At 40.2% G+C, this 21,895-nt stretch overlaps 1 protein-coding gene across 2 annotated transcripts in view; it reads right to left on the bottom strand.

The window, feature by feature from the left end:
• LOC135507078 (hydroperoxide isomerase ALOXE3-like) overlaps positions 1-11,462 on the bottom strand; it is a 29,188-nt gene extending 17,726 nt beyond the window's left edge. The window contains exons 1-6 of one of the 2 annotated variants that reach the window (XM_064926617.1): positions 11,396-11,440; positions 10,978-11,003; positions 10,831-10,876; positions 10,530-10,692; positions 1,629-1,839; positions 1,324-1,405 (exon numbers count right to left, since the gene is read on the bottom strand). In XM_064926617.1, coding sequence (XP_064782689.1) covers positions 1,324-1,405; positions 1,629-1,839; positions 10,530-10,692; positions 10,831-10,853 — 479 coding nt within the window. In that variant the 5' untranslated portion in view covers positions 10,854-10,876; positions 10,978-11,003; positions 11,396-11,440. Of the gene's footprint in view, positions 1-1,323; positions 1,406-1,628; positions 1,840-10,529; positions 10,693-10,830; positions 10,877-10,977; positions 11,004-11,395 lie in introns of both variants that reach the window. The other variant, XM_064926616.1, reaches the window with a different exon arrangement.
• Positions 11,463-21,895: the final 10,433 nt, after the last annotated feature.

Raw genomic sequence — 21,895 nt, 5'->3', positions numbered from 1 at the left:
TATCGACCAGTCTCAACAGCGAGAGGGGTCACTCCACATAAAACATGTGCAGGAGAGCTTCGATATTGCTGGGATAAAACTGTACGTACATAGGGCTCAGTCCCAAACAAGGCTATTATAGTTCTTTTGTTTTTATTTTTTATATTTAAACAAAGAAATAATAATAAGCTGTTTAGTTTCAATTCCTTTTCAGACTTGATTTTCTAGTTTAGATTCTGTTTTCCTTTGATTAAAAACATTTCTATTTCATTTTTGTATTATTTTGGTTTTAGTTTTGTGTAAGGGACAGAAAGTAGCCTGGGCGTGGGAGGCTAGAAGACATTTATGTGTTGTTGGACTATAGTTTCAGTGTTTTTGGGGGATTTCACTTCTTGCCACTGGGGGGCAGTTTTAAATAAGGTGATGGGTCAGGTCATAGTTTCCGTTATATTTAAATTATGAAGTCAATCTCAATGTGACTTGCCCATGTTAACAGCAATCCAATGCTTTTATTTAACCTTAATAGTCAAAACCACATTTTATTGGACACATACACATGTTTAGCAGATGTAATCGCGGGTGTAGTGAAATGCTTGTGTTCCTAGCTCCAACAGTAAGTAGTATCTAACAATTCACAACAATACACACATCTAAAAGTAAAATAATGGAATTAAGAAATATATAAATATTAGGATGAGCAATGTCGGAGTTGCATTGACTAAAACACAGTAGAAGAGAATACAGTATATACATGAGATGAGTAAAGCAGTATGTCAACATTATTAAACTGACTACCATATGAAGAATAATGTACCTTTACCTGACAGAAAGAGGGGGAAAAAACATCAAATTAAGTCATTGCACATGTGTTAGCTACTAATAGCTAGTAAAAGTGATGCACTCGCTGCCTATTTGAAACGTCGCCATTTTCCTGGCAGAATTTACCCATCCGATTCAGAACTTTTAAAAGCCATTTCGATTTTTGCCCAAAGTTTAGTAGAAAAACAAACTACAACTGAACATAATTTGATGTTTTTTGTTTTAGTTTGTTTTAGAGGCAAAGATAATAGTTTCAGTATAGTTTTTCAAACTGATTTCTTAATCATTTTATTTCAGTTTAGGAAATAGTTTTTTCATGATTAATTTGTGTTTCAGTTTTAGTTTACTATAATAACTTTGGTCCCAACAGTGTGTTTAAAAAGACAGTAGGTGCACATTTTGTTACTTTCGTGTTTGTTGTTCATTGCTCTTTAAAAGTGCTGATTCAAAAGCATTTGGATGTTGTTTTGAATTGTTTCTGCATCTTAGGTGTTGAGTTTCAAGATCTCAGAACCAGCCTCTCACCGGTACACCTTTTGCCGACTCTGCAGCTCCTTCTTTCTCTCTTCTATGGCCTCTGGCCAGGTCTCATTGAATATCAGTTTACCTTATCAACAAAATGCCATAAAGTGTGATTACTTTCATGTTTTAGGGGGATTGATCAACATCTTAAACCATTTAAAGTATATCCACCATTATTCCATAAAAATGGCCCGTTTGACACATTTCATAATAAACTACAATGGCATTCAGCGAGCTGATGTATAATAGGCACAGCAGGTCTACTCAGAACTTAACCTAGACAATGATCTATATACCAACATACTGACCAGTGGCCTCTCTGAACATCAGCCGCTCATTGCCTGAGACCCAGTGGTAACAGGGGAAGTTGACTGTGTCTCCCTCTGGTGTGGTCACCACTACTTTAGAGCAGAACCAGTCATCGTTGGGGAAGCAGAATGGGAGGTACGGCTCTGATTCCAGCACCACAAACTCCAGATGGCCCAGGGAGGAAGGACAGAACACATCAAGCTCAATCACCTACAGAGAGATAGATGACATGTTAGACTGATCCCAGCAAACAAACAACTTTCTCTCAACTTTGACTAAGTTGAGCCTGTTTGTTTTGTTGTTTTTCAATTTATTTATTTTTTTATTTCACATTTATTTAACCAGGTAGGTTAGTTGAGAACAATTTCTCATTTACAACTGCGACCTAGCCAAGATAAAGCAAAGCAGTGCGACAAAACGAACAGAGTTATACATGGGATAAACAAACGTACAGTCAATAACACAATAGAAGAATCTGTATACAGTGTGTGCAAATGAAGTAAGGAGGTAAGGCAATAAATAGGCCATAGTGGCAAAGTAATTAGAATTTAGCAATTAACACTGGAGTGATAGATGTGCAGATGAGGATGTGCAAGTAGAAATACTGGTGTGCAAAAGAGCAGAAAAACAAAAACAAATATGGGGATGAGGTAGGTAGTTGGCTGGATGGGCAATTTACCGATGGGCTGTTTACAGCTGCAGCGATCGGTAAGCTGCTCTGACAGCTGATGCTTAAAGTTAGTGAGGGAGATATAAGACTCCAACTTCAGTGCTTTTTGCAATTCGTTCCAGCAGAGAACTGGAAGGAAAGGCGGCCAAAGGAGGTGTTGGCTTTGGGGAGGACCAGTGAAATATTCTTGCTGGAGCGCGTGCTACAGGTGGGTGTTGCTATGGTGACCAGTGAGCTGAGATAAGGGGGAGCTTTACCTAGCAAAGACTTATAGATAACCTGGAGCCAATGGGTTTGGCGACGAATATGTAGCGAGGACCAGCCAACGAGAGCATACAGGTTGCAGTGGTGGGTAGTAGATGGGGCTTTGGTGACAAAAACGGATGGCACTGTGATAGACTGCATCCAGTTTGCTGAGTAGAGTGTTGGAGGCTATTTTGTAAATGACGTCGCTGAAGTCAAGGATCGGTAGGATAGTCAGTTTTACAAGGGTATGTTTGGCAGCATGAGTGAAGGAGGCTTTGTTGCGAAATAGGAAGCCGGTTCTAGATTTCATTTTGGATTGGAGATGCTTAATATGAGTCTGGAAGGAGAGTTTACAGTCTAGCCAGACATCTAAGTATTTATAGTAGTCCACATATTCTAAGTCAGAACCGTCCAGAGTAGTGATGCTTGTCGGGAAGGCGGTTAGCGATCGGTTGAAGAGCATGCATTTAGTTTTACTAGCATTTAAGAGCAGTTGGAGGCCACAGAAGGGGTGTTGTATGGCATTGAAGCTCGTCTGGAGGTTTGTTCAATTCCAGAATGTAGCTTTAATTTGGCATTTGGAACAGTACAGAGGGTTTAATACTTTGTTCACTAGGTACAGGCCACACCTTCAACATAGTTTTAAAGATTTTATTGTAAGGGAATGGGTAGTATGTGGAGGATGAGGGTTGCAGTAGGTATCTCAGAGGGGAGTGAGGACAAAGAGGCCTTTATAAATAACCATCAACCAGTGGGCCTTGCACCGGGTATACAGAGATGTCCAGTTTACAGAGGAGTTTAGAGTGCAGTGACTTGTCCTATAAGGAGCATTGGTGGAAATCTGATGGTCGAATGGTAAAGAATATCTAGCGGCTTGAGAACACCCTGACCTAACAATCTATAAATGATGTCTCCATAATCTAGCATGGGTAGGATGGTCATCGGAATCGGGGTTAGTTTGGCAGCTGGGGTGAAAGAAGAGATTACGGTAGAGGAAACCGAGTCTATATTCAACCTTAGCCTGCCGCTTGGATATGTGCTGAGAGAAGGACAGTGTACTGTCCAACCATACTCACAAGTACAAGTATGACGTGACTACCTCAAGCGCTAAACCCTCAGAGTTGGTAATCAATGACACATCCATAACCTGAGCGGAAACCAGATTGCATACCAGAGAGAATACTACAAGTGTTTCCAACACTTTGTATAACAGCTAGGATCAGCATGAGCTCCCACTTTAAATAAAGGAAGCACTGTGGCTGCCTTCCAAGTGTCTATGACAAATCCGGACAAGTCATTTAACTGAGCAGCCGTGAAACAGTGATCACTAAGGTTATTACAGAAAACACCAGTATGATACTGTGATGGACATTTTTATAATGTAAAGAGACAGACTTGAAAATGTTCATCTTGTCTTAGTGTCATAAATAATCATTGGTTCCTGCCTGTGATTGGTAAAGATATGAGGTGGGGCGACTTGACCCCCTCCTTAGGACCATCTGGCAGAACGCCCAGAATATGTTCTTTCAGTTAAGATAGGAGACTGTGCCAGAACCAACTCTATCAACTATGTAACATGTCTGTAACCAGAATATAAGGGATAACGGGACTGCCCCAGAAGAGAGAGCTCCTAATCGACCATTGTACTTGGTGCATTGAGTTGGTTGGAACCTCTCCAGTGCGCTGGTAATGAAGGATTATTCATTTAATATTGACTTCGAGTGTCCCTGAGTAGAATTTCCACTACAATACCTATCAGGATTATTTGTGAGGATAACATCAAGGAGAGGAGCCTTTTCTGGGTGTTTGGGGTTAGTAATGATCTGAGAGAGATTTAAGGAGTCCCATTGTTTTAAGACTTGGGCCGGTGGTTTAATCATGTCCCCGTTTAGGTCACCTATCAGGACAAATTCATACTCACTGTAAGGGCCTAGGAGAGAGCTTAGGGCAAGTAGGTTACATGCCGGTGCTGATGGTGGACAATAACAACCAGCAACAATCAACAAAGAGCTATTTGAAAGCTTAATGCTGAAAACCAGCAAAACCAATTGTAAGACAACCGAGCACTGAAGGTGATCTTTGGTAAATATTGCCACTCCACCACCACTGGAAGATCTGTCTTGCAGAAAAAGGTTATATCCATAAAGGTTATCAGTGTTCAGAACAGTCTTTCTTAAACATGTCTCAGTAATGCACATTTCCAGATATCATCCGCAGTAATAAAATCAGGGCATGGCAGAGGACAGGAGAGCTTTGCAGTGTTGATTTTTTATGACATTTGAATGTGCATCAGATGTCAACAAGATCATATTGTACAGCAATTTTATCAGCTAACATGAATACAAAGCCAGCTAGAGAGGGTTAGAATAGGATGGGAGGCCCAGAGTTGTGAGTGTTGGAACAAACATTTTCTGTCCCATGGTCGGGTAAACGAGCTTGAGAACGAGTGCTCTTGGTATAGGGGCTGAAGAGCAGGTGCTCTTAGTGGAGGTACGTGGTTGACTGCAGGTGCTGGAGGAGCGGGTTTCCCCTGATGTTGGAGGCATGGTGATTCCATCGTGGAGGAGTGATGGGATAAGGTGGGGATCAGAACTTTGTGTTTGGGTAAGGAGTCCTGTTCAGGGCATCTGGCTTGTGCAGTGCACATCCCAAAAGTCAGGACTCACATATAGTGGTTCAGGAACAGAGGGTATGGGGGCTCGGGGGAGATGTTGTGGGTTGGATCGGATTTAGCTGTGGTAAATCCTGGGGTTCAGCTGCTTAGGAGTTAAACTATGTGGTCAGGCAGCTCTTGGCGAGAAGCAGTGATTAGCAGAAACCTGTTGTATTCGGCGCATGTGACAACAAAAAATTGATGTGATGTGATTTATGAATGATGGAGGCCACTGTGTTCCTGGGGACCTCCAATGCTGCAGAAATGTTTTGGTACCCTTTCCCAGATCTGCGCCTCAATACATTCCTGCCTCGGAGCTCTACGGACAATTCCTTCGACCTCATGGCTTGGTTTTTGCACTGACATGCACAGTCAACTGTGGGACCCTACATAGACAGGTGTGTGCCTTTCCAAATCATGTCCAAACAATTGAATTGTCTGGCAGTGAATCAGTTCATTCACCATCATTTGCTGCCTTTAAAAAAACAGCTGATATGGCTGACTAGAAACCACTAATGTGGTTTCCACTGACAATTGAGGTGTGCAAACTATGGCTTATGGGGACGATAAGCAAATAAGAGGCATTCAGATCATTTTGATTAAGACAATGAGTGAGCTACGATGGATCTAGTCAATAACTTTTTGTTGAGCACTTTTGAAATGTACAGCGACAGAATTCAGAACATGGACCATTCTTACAGTGTTCTCCCTGTACACCAAGTCAGAACAGTAAGATAAATAAAGGGTGCATATAAGCATACAATGAAAGCTTTTACAATATTTGATGAATACATTTCTCTGAAACAGATTAGCAGCTAATGTGCACCACCAAGTCAGAACAGTAGGTGAAATTAAGAGGGCAAAAGAAACCAAATAATTAGGGTGAGGCACATGGGCTTCTAACAGCTTACTACACAACATACACTTAGTATTACTTTCTTAGCTACAGTATACATCTCTCTCTGGCATATTGGCAGTAGATTGTTGACTTGATTCATGACTGCTAGCTAAGATTTTGAAAGTATGATGGTGACATGATCAGCTACTGTAGATAATGTGATTTCACGTAATCTTATCTGTGGCCAAAGACTTTGAGCCTTCTTGGATAGGCACTTCTAATGTAACTCTATGGCAGCACTCAATAGGCTTGAATTTTCGAGCTCTAACCTTAGATTTAGTGTGTCCCCATGAATGACAGAACACTGAGCCACTCACAGCGCAACTAAAGAACATTACCAACCCCTATGCTCTGTATTTTCCACTGGCTGCCCCACCACCACAGAAAGCACTGAGCTAGGCTGAAACACCTGCATTTTGGAGCTGCCTTAGTCAAGAAAGCAAAATAATAGGACATTTAAGTATGGAGGCTTTATTACCTCAATAATTTTTTCTTTTATTTTGCATTGTTTTTGCTAACTACACTGCTCAAAAAAATAAAGGGAACACTTAAACAACACAATATAACTCCAAGTCAATCACACTTCTGTGAAATCAAACTGTCCACTTAGGAAGCAACACTGATTGACAATACATTTCACATGCTGTTGTGCAAATGGAATAGACAACAGGTGGAAATTATAGGCAATTAACAAGACACCCCCAATAAAGGAGTGGTTTTGCAGGTGGTGACCACAGACCACTTCTCAGTTCCTATGCTTCCTGGCTGATGTTTTGGTCACTTTTGAATGCTGGCGGTGCTTTCACTCTAGTGGTAGCATGAGACGGAGTCTACAACCCACACAAGTGGCTCAAGTAGTGCAGCTCATCCAGGATGGCACATCAATGCGAGCTGTGGCAAGAAGGTTTGCTGTGTCTGTCAGCAAACCTAGCATGGAGGCACTACCAGGAGACAGGCCAGTACATCAGGAGACGTGGAGGAGGCAACAACCCAGCAGTAGGACCGCTACCTCCTCCTTTGTGCAAGGAGGAGCAGAAGGAGCACTGCCAGAGCCCTGCCCTCCAGCAGGCCAAAAATGTGCATGTGTCTGCTCAAACGGTCAGAAACAGACTCCATGAGGGTGGTGTGAGGGCCCGAGGTCCACAGGTGGGAGTTGGGCTTACAGCACCGTGCAGGACGTTTGGCATTTGACTGCCATTAGGTACCGAGATGAGATCCTCAGACATCTTGTGAGACCATATGCTGGTGCGGTTGGCCCTGGGTTCCTTCTAATGCAAGACAATGCTAGACCTCATGTGGCTGGAGTGTGTCAGCAGTTCCTGCAAGAGGAAGGCATTGATGCTATGGACTGGCCCGCCCGTTCCCCAGACCTAAATCCAATTGAGCACATCTGGGACATCATGTCTCGCTCCATCCACTAACGCCACGTTGCACCACAGACTGTCCAGGAGTTGGCGGATGCTTTAGTCCAGGTTTGGGAGGAGACCATCCGCCACCTCATCAGGAGCATGCCCAGGCATTGTAGGGAGGTCATACAGACACGTGGAGGCCACACACCCTACAGAGCCTCATTTTGACTTGTTTTAAGGGCATTACATCAAAGTTGGATCAGCCTGTAGTGTGGTTTTCCACTTTAAGTTTGAGTGTGACTCCAATTCTAGACCTCCATGGGTTGATAAATTTGATTTCCATTGATAATGTTTGTGTAATTTTGTTGTCAGCACATTCAACTATGTAAAGAAAAAGTATTTAATAAGAATACTTCATTCATTCAGATCTAGGATGTGTTATTTAGTGTTCCCTTTATTTTTTCAGCAGTGTATTATGTGAGACGTACTAATGCCAAAATAACATACAAAACAGGAACCCCCCCTTGAAATAAAGCTAGAATTTTTTAATTGGGGCTCAAAACATGCCCTGAATGTTGATTCTCAACTGGGTATAATACAACTTTTTGGAGAACTTGGCTGACAGTTTTAGGATGTACTCTCTCCCCTTGTTCCAACCAGTTTAAACCCCCCTAGTGTCTATGTCTGCTCCCCTGCAGAAATCGAATTAGCATAAACAAAAATCCCCATCAATGCATGGGCTGCGTCTCAATCCATCGCATCCACCGATGTTCAGCATCTAGGGTGAAAGATGGCAGAGCCTGAGCTGTGTTTGTCAGACCATGAGACACCCCGATGTTCAGCATTTAGGGTGAAAGATGGCAGAGCCTGAGCTGTGTTTGTCAGACCATGAGACACCCCAAAAATCTGTCTTCTCACAAAACTATTCTGCAAACTATTCTGACCCCTCTATGGAAAGATGAGACTATCACAAACATTGCTCTAGGAAGCCTGCAAGCTTCACAAGACTAGATAAAAGGTAGTGGGGAACCAGTTACAAAAAATGAATGGAAGTATATATGAAGATAATTTAGTGCCTAAAATAAGGGTTTAAATACATGAAAAAATCATATATACAGTGCCTTGCGAAAGTATTCGGCCCCCTTGAACTTTGCGACCTTTTGCCACATTTCAGGCTTCAAACATAAAGATATAAAACTGTATTTTTTGTGAAGAATCAACAACAAGTGGGACACAATCATGAAGTGGAACGACATTTATTGGATATTTCAGAGTTATTTAACAAATCAAAAACTGAATAATTGGGCATGCAAAATTATTCAGCCCCGTTAAGTTAATACTTTGTAGCGCCACCTTTTGCTGCGATTACAGCTGTAAGTCGCTTGGGGTATGTCTCTATCAGTTTTGCACATCGAGAGACTGACATTTTTTCCCATTCCTCCTTGCAAAACAGCTCGAGCTCAGTGAGGTTGGATGGAGAGCATTTGTGAACAGCAGTTTTCAGTTCTTTCCACAGATTCTCAATTGGATTCAGGTCTGGACTTTGACTTGGCCATTCTAACACCTGGATATGTTTATTTTTGAACCATTCCATTGTAGATTTTGCTTTATGTTTTGGATCATTGTCTTGTTGGAAGACAAATCTCCGTCCCAGTCTCAGGTCTTTTGCAGACTCCATCAGGTTTTCTTCCAGAATGGTCCTGTATTTGGCTCCATCCATCTTCCCATCAATTTGAACCATCTTCCCTGTCCCTGCTGAAGAAAAGCAGGCCCAAACCATGATGCTGCTACCACCATGTTTGACAGTGGGGATGGTGTGGTCAGGGTGATGAGCTGTGTTGCTTTTACGCCAAACATAACGTTTTGCATTGTTTCCAAAAAGTTCAATTTTGGTTTCATCTGACCAGAGCACCTTCTTCCACATGTTTGGTGTGTCTCCCAGGTGGCTTGTGGCAAACTTTAAACGACACTTTTTATGGATATCTTTAAGAAATGGATTTCTTCTTGCCACTCTTCCATAAAGGCCAAATTTGTGCAATATACGACTGATTGTTGTCCTATGGACAGAGTCTCCCACCTCAGCTGTAGATCTCTGCAGTTCATCCAGAGTGATCATGGGCCTCTTGGCTGCATCTCTGATCAGTCTTCTCCTTGTATGAGCTGAAAGTTTAGAGGGACGGCCAGGTCTTGGTAGATTTGCAGTGGTCTGATACTCCTTCGATTTCAATATTATCGCTTGCACAGTGCTCCTTGGGATGTTTAAAGCTTGGGAATTTTTTTGGTATCCAAATCCGGCTTTAAACTTCTTCACAACAGTATCTCGGACCTGCCTGGTGTGTTCCTTGTTCTTCATGATGCTCTCTGCGCTTTTAACGGACCTCTGAGACTATCACAGTGCAGGTGCATTTATACGGAGACTTGATTACACACATGTGGATTGTATTTATCATCATTAGTCATTTAGGTCAACATTGGATCATTCAGAGATCCTCACTGAACTTCTGGAGAGAGTTTGCTGCACTGAAAGTAAAGGGGCTGAATAATTTTGCACGCCTAATTCTTCAGTTTTTGATTTGTTAAAAAAGTTTGAAATATCCAATAAATGTCGTTCCACTTCATGATTGTGTCCCACTTGTTGTTGATTCTTCACAAAAAATACAGTTTTATATCTTTATGTTTGAAGCCTGAAATGTGGCAAAAGGTCGCAAAGTTCAAGCGGGCCGAATACTTTCGCAAGGCACTGTATAAATAGTTTCCTGATATTTCTTATATCTCTCAGATATAGGACAGGTACTTCAGAGCAAACTTCCTTTAGATAATCTGTTCATCTACGTATGAAGGTTTCTCTGGGCTAAGAGCAGTAAGGCCAAACTCAATGTTTCATCAAATATTTTTGGGTGTATAAAAGGGGTGCTACAATTCTAATAGCTAAATTATCCTGGGTATGATCATCTTAAACAATTCCACATGTTAGCTTAGTATATGCTAGTCATAAGAATGAAAATGATGTGAATGGATTTAGATTTTGTCATCCAAATGGACAGATGGTCAAAGGAAGGAAAGTTGTGGCAATGGGTTACTCACAGCCCCTCGGCGGTGGCCCCCAATGAATCTACTTTTGGGGAGGCAGATGCGATGGCTTGAATCCATTGTGCCACGGAGATGTATATAGATACTGTTCGTTGTGCCGGCGTGCAGCATTTCTCCAGTGAACACCTCTGCTTTGTAAATAACACTTTTGTCTCTACTACAAAGCAAGTTCAGAAGACAGAAATATGATAAATGATACATTCAATATTTCATTTATACTGATGACCAATCCCTTTTGTTTAGCTATTGTGTCAGAATGAGGCCACAGGATGATCCAAAGGGATTGTTACCTTACCTACAACAACAGCACGGGAACATTGTTAATGTGGAAGGCAACCCGTCTGCCGAGGGAGACAATTACAGCAGGGTTATTCAAATCTTACAATACAAGGGCCAGACTGCGACTGGTTTTCTGTTATATCTGATGATGGATTGCACCCACCTGGTGTCACAGTTCTAAATCAGTTCCTGATTAGAGGGGAAGAATGAAAAATAAAAAGCAGTGGAACTGGCTTCGAGGTCCAGAATTGAATTTGAGGGCCATTGGCTGCATTTACACAAGCAGCCAAATTCTTATCGTTCAACCAATTATTAGCAAAAAAAGCTGATCTGATTAGTCAAAAGACCATTTAGTGATAAAAATATAGAGTAGAAAAATAATTCTTCTGAAACTACATGGATGACACTCAGAGCCACAAATAGTAACTACAAGTATGAAAATTAGTCAACACTTATTGCATGCTATATTCAACATTCAACAGAAAAGTCCAAAGAAAAAGGAGCATGTGATCAATCTAGTACATGACAAATAAAGAACTTTATAAATATATATAGCTCATATAAGATTTCAGCTTTCTTACCCCGATATGATGCAGTGAATTAGCAGTGAGAAATCAGAGTTCCACTGTACTCACCACCTCAGAGATCACGGCTCTTTTATATGGTTTATAGACATCTTGTTTGTTCAATCAGTCATTAACAGAGAAGAAATGAGGAAACAAAAAATCATTTACCTATGATTCGTCATAGTTTAGTCTTTCAGCAGACATTGTGTTGGTTACAGCTTACACACATTCATAGTTAGCTCATATCCTGGTTAAGGTCTATCAGGATAAGACATTGACAAAGAATAGGGTCCCAAGCTTTCTGTGTTATCTTATGTGATATTAGTGCCCAAAACAACGTGTACAAATGAATTACTACATGGAACAATTCTGAAACCCTATTTTGAATTGTAGTCCTATTGTCATGCATTTTGGGTTTGACAATCACTGGCTAAGGCTGCACATCAAAGTAACTTGCATCATGCATTCCTGCAAGGACATCCGATTTAGTTTATACAACTCATCTTTCAATCATACCATTTTAGTAGTCAAGCAGCCTACACTTAGAATGGAGCACTTTGACTAGTTTAGATAGGATCATTAGATTACACACTTTTTCTGTTGCCTGACCCTGCAACAATATTGCCGTGACCAAATCATAGGTGCCACCAACTGAAAACGTTGCAATGGAGCCCTGTGTGTGCTCTCACAAAGAATATAAAAACACGTGAATTGTAGGATCTATATGTTTTCACACAAGTCCCCAAATTGGAAATAATCATGTTACTAAATTAAATAATTAGTCTGTCATATTCCACTGAACCAGAGAGGTATGTCAAGGATGTTGTTCGCTCTCCATGGTAAGGGGAAACCCCTGAACTATCCAGACAAGACGTTAAACCATATGAGTCATAAAGGAAATAAGAGGTATGTCAAGGAAGTTGTTCACTTTCCATGGTAAGGGGAAACCCCTGAACTATCCAGACAAGAATCATAAAGGAACTAAGACATTTCCTTAATCTCTAAACTGAACTATCCCAACAAAGTACAGTGCCTTGCGAAAGTATTCGGCCCTCTTGAACTTTGCGACCTTTTGCCACATTTCAGGCTTCAAACATAAAGATATAAAACTGTATTTTTTTGTGAAGAATCAACAACAAGTGGGACACAATCATGAAGTGGAACGACATTTATTGGATATTTCAAACTTTTTTAACAAATCAAAAACTGAAAAAATGGGCGTGCAAAATTATTCAGCCCCTTTACTTTCAGTGCAGCAAACTCTCTCCAGAAGTTCAGTGAGGATCTCTGAATGATCCAATGTTGACCTAAATGACTAATAATGATAAATACAATCCACCTGTGTGTAATCAAGTCTCCGTATAAATGCACCTGCACTGTGATAGTCTCAGAGGTCCGTTAAAAGCGCAGAGAGCATCATGAAGAACAAGGAACACACCAGGCAGGTCCGAGATACTGTTGTGAAGAAGTTTAAAGTCGGATTTGGATACAAAAAGATTTCCCAAGCTTTAAACATCCCAAGGAGCACTTTGCAAGCGATAATATTGAAATGGAAGGAGTATCAGACCACTGCAAATCTACCAAGACCTGGCCGTCCCTCTAAACTTCCAGCTCATACAAGGAGAAGACTGATCAGAGATGCAGCCAAGAGGCCCATGATTACTATAGGATGAACTGCAGAGATCTACAGCTGAGGTGGGAGACTCTGTCCATAGGACAACAATCAGTCGTATATTGCACAAATCTGGCCTTTATGAAAGAGTGGCAAGAAGAAAGCCATTTCTTAAAGATATCCATAAAAAGTGTTGTTTAAAGTTTGCCACAAGCCACCTGGGAGACACACCAAACATGTGGAAGAAGGTGCTCTGGTCAGATGAAACCAAAATTGAACTTTTTGGCAACAATGCAAAACGTTATGTTTGGCGTAAAAGCAACACAGCTCATCACCCTGACCACACCATCCCCCCTGTCAAACATGGTGGTGGCAGCATCATGGTTTGGGCCTGCTTTTCTTCAGCAGGGACAGGGAAGATGGTTAAAATTGATGGGAAGATGGATGGAGCCAAATACAGGACCATTCTGGAAGAAAACCTGATGGAGTCTGCAAAAGACCTGAGACTGGGATGGAGATTTGTCTTCCAACAAGACAATGATCCAAAACATAAAGCAAAATCTACTAATGGAATGGTTCAAAAATAAACATATCCAGGTGTTAGAATGGCCAAGTCAAAGTCCAGACCTGAATCCAATCGAGAATCTGTGGAAAGAACTGAAAACTGCTGTTCACAAATACTCTCCATCCAACCTCACTGAGCTCGAGCTGTTTTGCAAGGAGGAATGGGAAAAAATGTCAGTCTCTCGATGTGCAAAACTGATAGAGACATACCCCAAGCGACTTACAGTTGTAATCGCAGCAAAAGGTGGCGCTACAAAGTATTAACTTAAGGGGGCTGAATAATTTTGCATGCCCAATTTTTCAGTTTTTGATTTGTTAAAAAAGTTTGAAATATCCAATAAATGTCGTTCCACTTCATGATTGTGTCCCACTTGTTGTTGATTCTTCACAAAAATATACAGTTTTATATCTTTTATGTTTGAAGCCTGAAATGTGGCAAAAGGTCGCAAAGTTCAAGGGGGCCGAATACTTTCGCAAGGCACTGTACATTTTACACTGAGTTTACAAAACATTAAGGACACCAGTTCGCTCCATGACAGACTGACCAGGTGAAAGCTGTGCACAGACCTTTGATGGGGCAGGTGCTCCAAATTAAGAAACACCAACAAAAACGTAATTCCATTCATATTGTTCTACTGCAGCCCCCCAATTTAAAAAATAATACAAATGTTTCTGCAAAAACTCATGCCATTACACATTGTAGGTTAAGCAAGCTTGAACCACACACACACCATGAGGGGTTGAAAGCCAGCATCAGGTATGGTACAGCGCAGGTCTTTGCTAAACGGCACAATAGCAGGAGATTGTATCCCGGTTTTGGGAAACCTGAATAAGATGCCTGGATACTGACAGGATGCAGTAGCATGTAAACATCTTATCCCGTTTACTGTGGTTTTTCGTGGTCTGTGCAGGCTGTTTCACATAGTATCACATTTGATGTTCAGATGAGAACAGTAAAAAAGTTGTAACTGAGGTCTGCACACTGACAGTAGCATATTAGAACATTAACTCCTGCAGAATGAACTGTTTCTTGCAGCAAAATTATAGACCAAATGTTACATTTTGTCTCAGGAACAGGAGCGGAGAAATTATTATTTGATTAATATCGCTAGCTGCAACATAATAACATTTTTCCTACCATTTTTATGTTTCTGCGTCCAGTATGAAGGAAGTTAGAGGTAGTTTCACGAGTTAATGCTAACTAGCATTAGTGCAATGACTGTAAGTCTACAGAAACAGTTAGCTTGCTAGCTGTTCCTGTTCATCCAACTCTGAGGAAGTAGATAAATGTTTTCTTTAATTAATATAGAGGAAATTGCAGATTTTTTTCTGTATAGAAGATTGTTTTGCGGGCCGTCTATTTGGTCATGTACGGGATCGAAAAACGGCTTCAGTGTCAACTTAAACAACCAAAACCAGACAGAAAGCATGCAAAATATATTGAACTGTATACAGTGCATTCGGAAAGTATTCAGATCCCTTGACTTTTTCCACATTTTGTAACGTTAAAGCCTAAATGGATTTTGAACAATTCTCCCCCTCATCAACCTGTACACAATACCCGTAATGACAAAGCGAAAACAGTTTATTTGTGTTTTTTTCACATTTATTAAAAACAAAAATTATTACATTTACACAAGTATTCAGACCCTTTACTCAGAACTTTATTGAAGCACCTTGGCAGTGATTACAGCCTCGCATCTTCTTGGGTTTGACGCTACAAGCTTGGCACACCTGTATTTGTGGAGTTTCTTCCATTCTTCTCTGCAGATCCTCTCAAGCTCTGTCAGGTTGAATGGGGAGCGTTGCTGCACAGCTATTTTCAGGTCACTCCAGAGATGTTCGATCGGGTTCAAGTCCGGGCTCTGGCTGGGCCATTCAAGGACATTCAGAGACTTGTCTCGAAGCCACTCCTGTGTTGTCCTGTTGGAAGGTGAACCTTCGCCCCAGTCTGAGGTCCTGAGCACTCTGGAGCAGGTTTTCATCAAGGATCTCTCTGTACTTTGCTCCGTTAATCTTTCCCTCGATCCTGACTAGTCTCCTTGTCCCTGCCACTGAAAAATGTCCCCACAGCATGATGCTGCCACCACCATGCTTCACTGTATGGATGGTGCTAGGTTACCTCCAGAGGTGACATTCAGGCCAAAGAGTTCAATCTTGGTTTCATCCAAATGTATTCATTTAAAACGATTGATTACTTCTACTTGCCATTATCATTCACCTGATAAGACAAGATGCTACTTTTTATGTTAACATAGGATGGGGGTCCCTGGGCTTCCGGTTTGCCTAGGTGGTGTCCCTGGGTAAAATTGGTTTTGAACCACTGAACTAGATTGTTGATGATGCAATGATAATTCTATTGATTTATGACATTCTGCTGAGCAAGGCTTTATTTAGTGTTCTAGATGAGCATCATGTAATGACAGAAGAGAAGATGAGTGTATCTAATCATAGACAAGTTCACTAACAGCCTATCGAATATCAGAAATTGTAAGCAGAAAAAAATATTTCTGCAGTCTCTGGGCAATTTAGGAATATTCTGTTTATTCAGGGATACTCGTGAGTATCCAGGACCTCTATACCAGGTGGTGTCAGAGGAAGGCCCAAACAATTATCAAAGACCCCAACCACCAAAGTCATAGTGTGCTCTCTGCAACTGTACGGCAAGTGGTACCGATGTACCAAGTCTGGAACCTACAGGACCCTGAACATCTTCTACCCCTAAGCCATAAGACTGCAAAATAGTTCATCCAGATGGTTAAATAGTTAACCAAATAGCTATCTGCATTGGCCCATTTTGCACTAACTCTTGACACGTCACATACGCTGCTGCTACTGTTTATTATCCATTCTTATTTATCCCCAGGTATATGAACTGTACATATCTACCTCCATTACCTTGTACCCCTGCACAGTGAGTTGGTACTGGGACCCCGTGTATATAGCCAAGTTATCACTACTCATTGTGTATTTATTCCTCATGTTATTCTTTTTCTCTCTGCATTGTTGGGAAGGGCTGTAAGTAAGAATTTCACTGTTTGTGAAACCTACACCTGTTGTTTACAAAGCATGTGACAAATACATTTAGATTTGATTTTAAAGGCCTTAACAGTGTTCAAAACAGTGTTTTGCATGCATTCACAGTTTAAAATGTTCAACAATCACTAAACTTGTTCTATCCCACTTGTCAGAGAGGGTGAAAGTGCACTGTAAATATGCAACAAAGCAGCAAGTAAAAACTCTATGTAGTCCAGACGACAGTCTGATTGGCCAGCGGGCCCGGTGTAAAATGGTTTGGCAGCCTTATCTATTCATTCAATCAATTGGAATAGTAAAGAAGCAATCCACCCTTGATGAGTGATCAACAGGACAATAGAATCTTGCCGAGTTGAGTGCATGTGAGAAGTCTTCAGGGTGTGTGAAAGTGTTATCAAATGTTCCTATTGATAGTAGATCAGGTAATACTACATGCTATTAGATCAGGTAATCCTACATGCTATTAGATCAGGTAATACTACATGCTATTAGATCAGGTAATCCTACACGCTGTTAGATCAGGTAATCCTACACGCTATTAGATCAGGTAATCCTACACGCTATTAGATCAGGTAATCCTACACGCTATTAGATCAGGTAATTCTACACGCTGTTAGATCAGGTAATCCTACACGCTATTAGATCAGGTAATCCTACATGCTATTAGATCAGGTAATCCTACATGCTATTAGATCAGGTAATCCTACACGCTATTAGATCAGGTAATCCTACACGCTGTTAGATCAGGTAATCCTACACGCTATTAGATCAGGTAATCCTACATGCTATTAGATCAGGTAATCCTACATGCTATTAGATCAGGTAATCCTACATGCTATTAGATCAGGTAATCCTACATGCTATTAGATCAGGTAATCCTACATGCTATTAGATCAGGTAATCCTACATGCTATTAGATCAGGTAATCCTACATACTATTAGATCAGGTAATCCTACATGCTATTAGATCAGGTAATCCTACATGCTATTAGATCAGGTAATCCTACATGCTATTAGATCAGGTAATCCTACATGCTATTAGATCAGGTAATCCTACATGCTATTAGATCAGGTAATCCTACATACTATTAGATCAGGTAATCCTACATGCTATTAGATCAGGTAATCCTACATGCTATTAGATCAGGTAATCCTACATGCTATTAGATCAGGTAATCCTACATACTATTAGATCAGGTAATCCTACATGCTATTAGATCAGGTAATCCTACATGCTATTAGATCAGGTAATCCTACATGCTATTAGATCAGGTAATCCTACATGCTATTAGATCAGGTAATCCTACATACTATTAGATCAGGTAATCCTACATGCTATTAGATCAGGTAATCCTACATGCTATTAGATCAGGTAATCCTACATGCTATTAGATCAGGTAATCCTACATACTATTAGATCAGGTAATCCTACATGCTATTAGATCAGGTAATCCTACATGCTATTAGATCAGGTAATCCTACATACTATTAGATCAGGTAATCCTACATGCTATTAGATCAGGTAATCCTACATGCTATTAGATCAGGTAATCCTACATACTATTAGATCAGGTAATCCTACATGCTATTAGATCAGGTAATCCTACATGCTATTAGATCAGGTAATCCTACATACTATTAGATCAGGTAATCCTACATGCTATTAGATCAGGTAATCCTACATACTATTAGATCAGGTAATCCTACATGCTATTAGATCAGGTAATCCTACATGCTATTAGATCAGGTAATCCTACATGCTATTAGATCAGGTAATCCTACATGCTATTAGATCAGGTAATCCTACATACTATTAGATCAGGTAATCCTACATGCTATTAGATCAGGTAATCCTACATGCTATTAGATCAGGTAATCCTACATACTATTAGATCAGGTAATCCTACATGCTATTAGATCAGGTAATCCTACATGCTATTAGATCAGGTAATCCTACATACTATTAGATCAGGTAATCCTACATGCTATTAGATCAGGTAATCCTACATACTATTAGATCAGGTAATCCTACATACTATTAGATCAGGTAATCCTACATGCTATTAGATCAGGTAATCCTACATGCTATTAGATCAGGTAATCCTACATACTATTAGATCAGGTAATCCTACATGCTATTAGATCAGGTAATCCTACATGCTATTAGATCAGGTAATCCTACATGCTATTAGATCAGGTAATCCTACATGCTATTAGATCAGGTAATCCTACATGCTATTAGATCAGGTAATCCTACATGCTATTAGATCAGGTAATCCTACATGCTATTAGATCAGGTAATCCTACATGCTATTAGATCAAGTAATCAGCTGGTTTTTAGAATGTAACTAATCCCGGTTTACATTTTTTTAATAATCCGGGCAGATTGAATTACATAAATGAAGTAACTATTTATATAATCCCTGTCATCATGTAATCTGTTACTACCCAACACTGAACACAGATATGTTTAATTCATACATACCTAGTTTAACTAAATTCAAATCTTTGTTGTGTTTGGAGTGTTTTGGAGTGTTTCTTGGAATGTAGATGTGTAGCCAACTACTGGAATGACTCAATACATTTTTCTCAACAAAGAAAATAAAAGGGAATTCACGTGTCATGTGAATGAAATATTCTGTTCCGACAACAAAGTTGACAGGACCACTTTGAAAATGAGAGCATGGAGTTATTGGTCTAGTACACTCAAACTCCATTCTGGACCTCACAGCCAGTTATACACACTTCCACTGTATTTTTTAATTGTTCCCCTTTAAAATCGGTTACTGTTTAGACCTGGGACACAAGGTGGGTGCTATTAATTATCACGAAGAACAGAAAAGAGTTGAAAATACCTGGCCTGGTAGATAAAATGTCTATCTCTAAAGACACAAGTTCTGCGTCTCTTTTGAATGTTCAAAAATAACAGGGTCTCTTATTAATCACCAGGTAGTTTTGATGTTACTCTGAAAATGTAGTTCACTACAAGTTAAACCCCTTAAAATGAGTGGATTCGCCAATTTCAGTCACACCCTTTGCTGACAGGTGTATAAAATCGAGCAAACAGCCATGCAATCTCCATAGACAAACACTGGCAGTAGAATGACCTTACTGAAGAGCTCAGAGACTTTCAACTGTCATAGGATTTATTCAAGTGTCAAGTAATCGGTAGCTTGTTTAACTATATTTCAGAGTAGCTTCCCCAGCACTGCTGGAAAGCAGGTAGTCATAGCAGTATATTTGTAATGAGTGGCCATCATATTCATCATGTTCATTGCATCTTATACGTTTCAAGTTCTTGTTCAAATCTGTATTATCATCATCAACATCAAGTTGCAGAAAGAAATACTCTACTTCTAAAAAAAAACAGCTCCGATTTGTGTGCCCACACTCATTGCAGTTTTCTTAAGTTTTTACTATTTTCTACATTGTAGAATACATCAAAACTATGAAAAAACTATGAAAAAACACACATGGAATCATGTAGAAAACAAAAAAGTAGGAGATTGCATATAGGATACTGATGACACTGATAAGTGCCACTGACCAGTAGTAACTGTAAATTGGAGCTGTTTTTTTTATTTTTAGAAATTGAGTATTTCTTTCTGCACCCAGTAACCAATAACACCCATGGAATCATGTAGTAACCAAAAAAGTGTTATTTTATATTTGAGATTCTTCAAATAGCCACCCTTTGCCTTGATGACAGCTTTGCACACTCTTGGAATTCTCTCAACTAGCTTCACCTGGAATGCTTTTCCAACAGTCTTGAAGGAGTTCCCACATATGCTGAGACCTTGTTGGCTGCTTTTCCTTCACTCTGCGGCCCAACTCAACCAAAACCATCTCAATTTGGTTAAGGTCGGGGGATTGTGGAGGCCAGGTCATCTGATGGAGCACTCTATCACTCTCCTTCTTGGTAAAATAGCCAAACATCTCACAGCAAGAACTGGCAAATTTGGTGCAGTCCAGATTTGCCAGGAGTAGATGCACTGCAGTACTTAATGCAGGTGGCTACACCAGATACTGACTGTTACTTTTGATTCTGACCCCCCCTTTGTTCAGGGACTTGTTATCAAAAATCAAAAATCAAAAATCAAAAAAAAAAAAAAAAGTGTTAGTTAGATGTCTGTGGAACTTGTTCAGTTTATGTCTCAGTTGTTGAATCTTGTTATGTTCATACAAATATTTACACATGTTAAGTTTGCAGTTGACAGTGAGAGCACATTTCTTTTTTTGCTGAGTTTCTATGTGTATATATTCACCCTGGGGGGTTGGAAATGATGCAGACAATTACATTGATGGAAGCAACAATCTATCTGCAATATTAAAGCTGATCACCCCCCCCCCCAAAAAAATAAAAAAATATGTAATTATTGTAATTTTTTTTAAATTAACAATTCACTCGAAAATCACCCTGGGAAATACACCCTACAGTGTTAAAACAACACCCCCCCCCCCCCCCCAAAAAAATACTGTAACACTACATGTGTAATTCCCTAACACTGTGTAAGTGTAACAGCATCAGCTCTAATCAAGTGTTATGTCGGAATTTGAAACACCCATGTTGTTAGGGACCCAACACTCTGAGGGTGTTAGTTCATCAACATATTGAAAACTGTTAGTATTTATTATTATTTAACATATTTAACACTGTGGGTGTTCAAATTCTAATCTCATTTGCTGTGTACTGGGCCAAACCGAGACAGGCCGAACCAGGCTGTACTGAGATGGCCTGGTTATGCTACTGGAACCAGTTTGGTTTGGGTCGGTATGATAAAGGTGACTTTAAAAAAAAAACTAAATGAGAGTTGTGTTATAATTTCATCATTTCCTCATCATTTAGCAGGAGAGCTCATTTTCACTGCAGTCCCTGTAGTCCCTAGTTATATGGCACCAGAAATGAATCTATAAATAGACACTATATTTATTAACATATATTAACACATACAAATGTTATAATAACATCAACAAGTTGTTTGTCTGTGAGAGGGACACCATGTGGCGGTGTGTGTTGATTTAACACAGTTAACACTCGTGATACAGTGATAACATTCTGACTGAACCCAAAGTGAGATTTCCCTTTATCTGATTGAACTGGCACAGTTTAGCGAAGCTGTAAAACATTGTCTAGGTTGAAGGTGTGGCATGTTTACTAGTGTATGCCTCCAGAATCATTACGAGGCCTGGGTCCTGTTCATCAGGGCACGCAACTTTATTTGAAAGCTACACAAAGGAAAACAAAAATGCATCTTTCTTATTGGAAAAGTCCAGGTAGTTCCTTAGTTTTCTCCCAATTAGTC

Source organism: Oncorhynchus masou, chromosome 20 (genome assembly GCF_036934945.1).
Source record: "Oncorhynchus masou masou isolate Uvic2021 chromosome 20, UVic_Omas_1.1, whole genome shotgun sequence".
In the NCBI taxonomy this organism is placed as follows: Eukaryota; Metazoa; Chordata; class Actinopteri; order Salmoniformes; family Salmonidae; genus Oncorhynchus; species Oncorhynchus masou.
The sequence above is the reverse complement of the archived record's forward strand: the minus strand, read 5'-3'. Positions and strand labels throughout refer to the sequence as shown.